Source organism: Protopterus annectens, chromosome 7.part0, assembly GCF_019279795.1.
Source record: "Protopterus annectens isolate FY-2018-M chromosome 7.part0, PAN1.0, whole genome shotgun sequence".
Taxonomy (NCBI): Eukaryota; Metazoa; Chordata; order Ceratodontiformes; family Protopteridae; genus Protopterus; species Protopterus annectens.
In genome coordinates this window covers 249,480,328-249,489,554 of record NC_056739.1, presented here as the reverse complement: position 1 = coordinate 249,489,554, position 9,227 = coordinate 249,480,328, and the positions used below count along the sequence as shown (strand labels likewise).

Genomic DNA, 9,227 nt, shown 5'->3' with positions numbered 1-9,227 from the left:
ATTGATTTTTACCACAAGCTGTGAGATAGCAATGCTAAAATGTGCACCACTGTACAACATCACTATTCCTCTTAAATAGCATTGTTCAAAGAAAGGTGTATTACTAACACAGCAGTTTCTAAATAAAAGTATCAACAACTTAGAAATAAGGCAAAAAGACAAATAAAACAGGATAAAATACATTTCCATCATAACATTCAAAATGCATATAAAAAAAACCCTCAAAATTCTGGCCAGCTATAAACTCAATCCTTCACCCAGGAAAATCTACTACACCAATGCCAAACATCCACAAAAGTTCCAATAGCATAGCTACCCTTTTTAACAAAAATTTTACTGAATCTATAATTGCTCTTTCCAAACAGCAAACTCCTACTCCTGATACCAAACCAGCCAATTCTACAACTAGCAATGCCTCATTCTCTTGTTCCCCAGTTCCTACAGCCACTATAAAAAAAACTACTACAGAAACTAAAACCTACTACACTTGCCATAGATAATTTACCTAGTGAATACCTCAAAACTGCAGCTGAATTTATTGCATTCCCAGTATCAATCCTTATAAATAGATCCATTCTCGAAAACAAGGTCCCTCAACTGTGGAAAATTTCCCATGTAATCCCACTTCATAAAGGAGGACCTTCCACCGAACTGACAAACTATGTGCCAATTGCTATTCTTTCACCTCTTTCTAAGCTACTCAAAAGGTGCATTCATCTCCAGGTCATGAAATTCTTACTAACAAATAACCTTCTCGCAAACACTCAATATGGGTTTCGCCCATCACATAGTACCACTACAGCTCTCTTATCCTTCACGAATACTGCAAACCATCACAGGAATAACAACAACTTTGTATCTGCCATCTTTCTAGACCTATCAAAAGCTTTTGATATGGTCTCCCATTCCAAACTAATAGCTATACTAACTGAACTATCCTTCTCACCATCTGCCATAGCATGGTTTCATAACTATTTATCTGGGTGACAACAATCTGTTCTATGGCAGGGTGACCTATCTCCACCCCTTCCTTTATCCATTGGTATCCCCCAAGGATCCATCTTGGGCCCTCTCCTTTCCTCCCTCTTTACCAATAATCTACACACAACTACTCCACATGGTTCTATAATACAGTATGCAGATGATTCAACACTTACCTGTGCTGCCACTTCTCTATCAACTCTTCATTCTCAAACACAGGAATCTTTCACTTCTGTTGAAACATGTTTAGCCAATGCCCATCTAATCCTGAACCCAAACAAAACTAAATTATTACTCTTCCAACCTACAAGACATCTATCTCATGCCCAACATTTAACATAATAGCCAAAGACAATACTGTGATCTCCCTGACAACCCATACAAAGCTTCTTGGACTGGAAATAGAAAATACCCTAAAATGTGACTCGCACATCTCCCTAACTATAAAAAACTCCATAAGAAACTTGGAAGTGTATATAGGCACAAAAGGTTCCTGACCACAATAGCCAGCATTAAATTAACACAAACCCATCTGCTCTCCACTCTACTGTATGCCTCTCCAATTTTAACTAATCTAAGGAAAACTGACTTATCTAAGCTAGAAGCATGTTATAATACAATTGCAAGTTTGCATCTGACTGTCCATATAGAACACATCATTGTACAGCTTTAAGGATACTAGACTGGCTTGAGCTTCCCAGCATTATTCTTTACAACCAACTCTATCTAACTCACAAAATTGTAACACAACCAACTAGAACCCCTGCACTACAAAATCTCATCCTTCATTACAGTTCCAACAGACCACTTCACTCTAACAACAAGAACTTACTCACCATCTCCAAGGCCAACAACACTGCAGGAGAATCTTTATTTTCCAACTATATATGTCATATATGGAACTCCCTTCCTAACTTCATTCTCTCAATCTCGTCCACTAACCACTTTAAGCAATCACTTAAAGCTTATCTAAAAATAAGTGGCTATGTTCCTGTAAAACCCTCATGAGTGCTCTGATACATCACAGTATACCCAAAACATATCCAATTTTTCCCTCGGTGTTTAATCCTTTGTGCCTACCGACCTATCTTAACCTTATATCTTGACATAAGTCATACCTACAAATACTACTAGCTATGTTCAAAGCCCAGTTTTATTTGTCAAGATGTAACAAATTTGTATGTTCTTATGTATACTACATTTTGTTTACTTTATACGTTACTGATTATTGTAATGTGTGCATGAAAATTTACTATAAACCAAACTGCAACTCAGCTTCCCGGATCAATGAAGGCAGTCCTCCTTATCAAGTGGGTACCACCAATAATTCCACCTTATGGTTCGAAGAATAATAGTTCCAAAACGGACTCGACACCAAAATGGTTCAAAGCTTTATTACACAAATAACTTCAGATTTAGCGTTTTCATCTCCTTACCAGAGATACATACTATATATTTATATATTTTATATATTTTATTCATGGATATTTATTTATCCATATAATTTTGTGTATATAGTTACTAATTAATTGCTATCTTAATATACTACATTATTTTTTAACATTTCTATCAATTTTACACATTATATTATATACTATACATATATATTTTTTATACAAGTATTTATATACACCTGTGGTTGAAAATTCTGTGTGGTACTAGAGTTGTGATATGTTGCATTGTTTTCTGTTATTTTTTGTTATTTTTTGATATTTTTTGAATTTGATATATTTTTGCTATATTTTTTGTCATACATTTATTGTTATACATTCATTCATTCATATATTTATGCATATATATTTATATGTATAACGTGCACAATATTTTTGACTATACATTTTTGTTAATTTTCATCAATACATTCCTTTTTGGAGGAATGCAGAATATTTATACTTAGTTATTTTCTACCTTTGTGACAGATTTTGATACAAAGATTTTTTAAGACAATTGATTTCATTTACATAAATTGACTTATTGAAGGCAATTAACTGTGATTAGTATGGTATAAATATGTGATGTTAGTGGTTATTAATTGATTCTGAAGAGGTCTCCGGTAGGGAGACAAAAGCGCTAAATCTGAAGTTATTTTTGTATAATAAAGCTTTGAACCATTTTGGTGTCGAGTCCGTTTTGGAACTATTATTCTTCGAACCATAAGGTGGAATTATTGGTAGTACCCACTTGATAAGGAGGACTGCCTTCATTGATCCGGGAAGCTGAGTTGCAGTTTGGTTTATACTACTTGTTTACATTTCTTTTTGGTTCATGAAAATTTACTGTTACTCATGGAGCTTTTCTCCCCATGCCTCTGCTGAAAAAGGATCTGTGTCTAGTCAGACTTTCCTGGTAAACAAATGTTAATAAAAAAAAATAATAATAAATAAATAAATAAATAAATTTGAATCATGAACCTCCTCCCATTAGGTAACCAGCAGCTTGAAAACTCTGATGCATAAAGGAACTGAAAAGAATGTAATTCCAGTCATTCATTGTTTAGAAACAACATGTATTGTTTAGACACAAAATTTAACAGAAATTCTTTGCCATTCTCCAAGATACCTCTTTTGTTTTAATGTGTTATTAACACTCATATAGCTCTAGACAATGACAAATTATTTCCCATGATCTGACTCTCAAACAGATGAACTGTGAACTCTAAGTTCTTATTCTGAGTCAGTATTAGACATCACCCTTTCTTCTTTAACAACATTCTTAAACAAATATCATAATTTCCTAACAATTAATCATAACTAAATGCCATTTGTAACAGCACTTTGAAAGAGAAAATTGTAAACAAAATATTATCAAGCTTACCAAGATCTGTAGCTTAAGGACAATAAGAGTCCCAGCACCCTAAAGGGTGAATAATGGCAAGAATGACCTTATTATCAGCTGATTTACATCTCTTTATAGCCATTAACTACACAGGAATGACCTCATTATCAGCTAATTTACATGTCTCTCCATAGCCATTAACTATCACAAGTGCAGATCAACACTTTCCTGTGGTAACTGACACTGGTCCACAAAGGTTCCTCACAAGGAAAATTCAAGGTCTTCAGCATCTGTCCTATGTGGATCACTGTCACTTTATTCTGTTTCATACAGACTATTCAGAGGCAGTCTCTGCCTTGCATATAAGGTAATCTCTGATCCTGCTTTATTGGAAATGCTACATTTCCGTAAGTCAAATGATACATGGGATACTCGCTCTAAAGACCTTAAACTGGTATGTGACATTAATAGAACCTGCTGGAAGGACAGATTTGCCTCCCAGAGCTTAGCAAACCTTTGAAATAGACTCCCACTTCATGTCAAACAGAGCACCTCATTGTCACTCTTCAAATGCAATCTGGATGACTGGATGGGGAAACATAAATTCACCCCGGGGGTTCTACCTGTGTTCCTCTTGGACAGGGGCAATAGGTGCCTATTGTGGAAATAAGGGTAGAACTTGGCTAGGCTTGTAAGAGCCATGAGGCCATTAGCCTAGTAACTTCCTATGATCCTATGGTGGCCCATATAATGAAGTAGCAGAAGCACCCTCTTCATGCACTCTCTGACACACAATGCAAAATAATATAAGTTTACCCATGGTGGGTAGGGCCCCACATCCTTCATTTTGTTGAATTGGTGTTGCGACATGGTACATATGTATCTCTGGTATCTAGTGACCCCTCCAATCCATGACATGAAAGTTATCGCTGGTATCTAGTGTCCACGCTCCCATCTATTAGATGAGAGAACTTTCATTATGCATGGACTGTAGTGGTCCCCCAGATCCATGCAGTGAGAGTTATGCATGGTATCTAGTGTTTCCCCGATCCATGTCTTGAGTGTTATCTCTGGTATATAGTGGTCTCCCCATTGTTTCAGGATTTGTTTAGTGTGGTGGTTTTCCAGCCCCCAACCCCACCCCCACACACTTACACCTAGCCGATCCCTCAATAACCCCCTACTTTGACCTCTCAGGTAGATACATGCACTAACACATACACTCATACATGCAGCCATTGACATGCACACATACTCACAACCTATAGCACTACTTGATCACTAAACTTCCCAGTACTTACCTCTACCATGATAAATATGGCCTTTTGGCCATGTTCATTGCCACTAGCAGCCAGGAGTGGCCATGCTAATTTATGCAGTCAATCGAGCCTCTGAGTAGGTCAGCTATGTAAATAAATGCCTTAACACAAGCAGCTCTGAGGCAGAGCACATGGCTGATTTGCATACACCTTTGTTTTGGAATGCCTCATTAATATCTAGCATGGCTGTGGGGACAGCCCACTATGGTGCTGCGTATCATCATGCAAAAGCACCATGGTAGGGCTGTCTCTAAATGCAGAAAGGTTACTGCGAGGTATGCGCATTCTGAATTCAGCCCCACATCTTTTTTGTACTGCTAAAACAAGTATAAAAAATTAACTGCTGTGTAGAAATATTAGAAATCAAAAAGCATGCAAGGGTGAAGAACAATACCAAAAAAGGGAAGAGTTCAGAAAGCAGCAAAGTCACGAGAGACAAAAAGAGAGAGAGAGAGAGAGAGAGAGAGAGAGAACAGTACTGAACAGATTGTTTAATACACAATTATGATAGACTTTTCTGGCTGTAGACTGTGAACATTATGCTTCCACTAACATTCATAAAAGAGAAATATGAAAAATTATCTATTTTTTGACATTTAAAGACATGTGGCTCAAACATGACATTGGAATGTGCAAACAAACATTACTAATGGATAAAAACACAATTAAGACATAAATAATATGTTTTTTGGGGGGTATATTGTTTGATTATATATCTTTTAGTAATATTCACTAAGAGAAAACACTATAGTCGATATCACGTTTAACTGAATGGAATGCATTTTTTGTTGTTCTATGCTGTGATGTATGGGTTTGATTTCTGAATATATTGTCTTGCTTTATTTTCAGATTAATTTCTTGATGATTTTTCCAAACAGCTCATTCTGGTAAGGTGGTTTTTGATGTTTAAAAATATGTTTTTATTTATTTTGTTGGAGCAAAAGTGCTGAAAATGGGTGTGTGGATAAGTGTATTTAAAAGCATATTTAAAAGGTGTGTGGATAAGTGTATTTAAAAGCTGCTTGTCATTTCTTCATGACTGTATGACTATGATTTTTTTTATTTTAATTTAATGTTATTTATTTATACTTTGTTCACTGTGTTAGTCCCACTATGCCAATTTCCTCTTTCCAGGGGATACCCAAGGTGGTACTCATATTGACAAGGGGAAATTTGGCCTGGGCATCATGTAACATCCATTACACTTTTTAGTAAGTGCACAAGATCTTTTACATCCAGCTGAGCTACCACAAACTCAGGCAGATGGTGTCACAGTTTAACATATCATCCAAAGGACCGAACAGTTAGGAATGCACTGATTGTTATACTGTTGTTGAGTGTCTAACAACATTATGATGTATCTTGTCCATTCCTTAGAGCTCTATTGATTTACTGGTACTACATATGTGATTCTATAGAACATGAAGGCATCTTAGACAGTATTAAACTGAAGGAAGTGTGGTCTTTTAGTATACTATATCAGAAGGCATCTTTAACTTTGTATATGTTAATGCACCTCCCAGCCCTCCATAGCACATTAATCCATGGGCATTAATTATCAGGTGTGAAGAAATTAGACCCTGTCATCTGTGCTAGCATGTCTGGATGAAGGTGTGTATATAATTTGAGATTACATCTGTCTTATATACCAGCATGGTATGATATTGTAAATAAGTTCTTGTTTGTTGATTAATACTCTGTTTGTGCAGGGTGTTTGAAGAGTTGAACAGTGTTATGTTACATGTCTAACTGCACGCTTGTACAGGAGATTCTAAATGCAGACTGTCAGAGAGTCAGCTGATCCACAGATGGTGTCATTGGAATGTGTTCAGATGCTATGTGTTTACTGTCAGAGACTGAAAGACAGGAAGGAATGTTAAAATAACACCTGTTTGTTGATTTTCAAAGTGTGAAATGAAAATTAGAACTAGAGCAGTTAAGACATTTAACCTAGCTTATAAAACAGCCTGCTGAAGACAGTTTAAACAATTGTTGAGTCCAATTCAGTTCATAGTTCAGTTCACAGGTGAGTTGTGTTCACAGTTGTACTGAGCAATAGATAGCCAAAGGACTCATCAAGAACTATAAGCCTGCCTTTGCTCTGTTGTAATATTTATTTAGATCAGGGACAAAGTTCTTCAGTTAGATAGGGATTGTAGCTAATTAGTCAGAGTCTTTTAAATGTTGAATTTCTATCATTCAGTATTAATTTCATTTTCTTGGTGATTGAATTCTGTTTATTGAAAATTCTATTTTATATTTTTAATCATTTTGCTCATTATTAAATATTTTATTATCTTACATTGTGACTGGCAAATTAATGTATTCTTTAGTGATTTGAGAGTGCTTATACCTGCTTTAATAATTCTGGGGCCACTCCAAAAGCCAGATTGCTTTAGGTCATATGCTACCATTTGTTCTGATATCTAATTTTAATAATTGGACACCCCTTTGAAAAGGCATGTAGACTCTCTGATTGGTGGCAGCCTGTTTCTGTATCAGTTTGGGGAAGAGAAACATATGGAAATCGGTCAGGCTTTCCCAGAAGTGTTTGGATGTGTGAGATTCAATTTACTTAAGTGTGAGTGTATCAGGAGTCTTAAACTGGGCTACTTTGCTCTGGAGTGTGTAACAAAGAGTTTCATTAGGGGTGGGCAGAAGTATATAGTCTAGTCCCAGGTTACAGAGTGTGTTCCCATTATGTTCTTAGGGGAAATTGTGAAATATTACTCCTGTTTAAGTGACAATCTCACACTGGAGTCAGTAGTGAAGATTGAAGTTCCTTAGTTACTGACCTAGGCTAGTAAGGGGATGTCACATATTTGGTTCAGTGGGATGTTGATCAGACATCACTGATTGGTGGCAGTTTGGTGGGATATTAACTGGATATCACATATTGGTGGCAGCAGTGGGATACTGACCAGACATCGCATATTGGTGGCAGTTCGGTGGGATATTAACCAGACTTCACACCAGGTACTAGCTTATCAGAGAACCTTAACCAATGGAATTTATTATCAGCTACCAGGTGAAACAATTTTAGTCTCATTTATTACTCGAGCAAGACTGTGTTATAGCTGTGGTCTAAAGCTGGACTTACAACCAGCTCAAAAGGTAAATACCTTGAATAACTCCTTTAGTGACTAAGGCTGAAACATAAAAAGAAAACTGAAGGCACTGATAATGAATTATTCTTACAATATCTCTCTGGATTAGTGCCTTCTCTTTGTCTGAATTTGACAATGGCCTTCCCTCGTCCATGTTGCTTCGTTTCCTCTCAGGTGGTGGTTCATCTGAAAATCAAAATACATGAATATTAAGAACATATATATCCCATTCTATGAGCTTTAGCTTATATTATAAATGTATGTTTGTATGTGCTAAGGTTTATATGGCATGTCAGACTTGGGGTTTGATGCTTGCTATAAAATTTGCCCTACATACAACATCTGTGTTTCTGTCCTGAGTTAATATAATAGGGTTGATTGTGCCACTTTATGTACCATGCAGAATCACCAGCATAGACCTGATGCAAACCTGTAAAAACAATCCTCTGAAAAGGTACAAGTTAAACATCAGGAATTCTAGCTTTCTTGTACTGTGCTTAATGCTTAGGATCAGAATATATTAATAGATGGGAAATAACATATACTGTATGTAGCACTACTCGACTTGAGTCATGTATCCTGAAACAGTGCTTTTAAAGCAGAATTGTCAGGGGGGTATGTCAATACTGAAGATTGATATATATTACTACTAATGTCCTTGTCTACAAATAAAACCAGTGGCTGTGATCTCTTAGACAATATGTAGGTCATTAATATTAACAATTCTTAGGATAATCTTGGAAAAATAAATGTTTTTAATATTTCTTGTACAATGTTACATGAACAAAAATATCCGACTCATAACAGGGCACCTTACCATAGGATCAGTCAGCAAATTTCTCATAGATCTAGTCATACACAAAGGGCCTACTAGTGATCCAATGTCTTAGTCAGTCTGCAATATATCTGTTTGTTTTAAATGGCTGTGTATTGTTTTTTTACAGATCATTGCAAACAGAGAAGGGAAAACAGCTTGTTTGACATTTCTTCACTATTTTGCAATCTCATATTTAGTCTTTATCTGTAACAGTGTGTGTGTGTGTGT

General features: G+C 36.1%; 1 protein-coding gene across 1 annotated transcript in view; it reads right to left on the bottom strand.

Annotated features, from left to right (window-relative positions):
- Positions 1 to 8,370, bottom strand: part of LOC122805805 (epidermal growth factor receptor kinase substrate 8-like) — a 293,418-nt gene extending 285,048 nt beyond the window's left edge. Inside the window, exon 1 of the mRNA XM_044076069.1 lies at positions 8,274 to 8,370. Coding sequence (XP_043932004.1) covers positions 8,274 to 8,336 — 63 coding nt within the window. The 5' untranslated portion in view covers positions 8,337 to 8,370. The remainder of the gene's footprint in view (positions 1 to 8,273) is intronic.
- Positions 8,371 to 9,227: the final 857 nt, after the last annotated feature.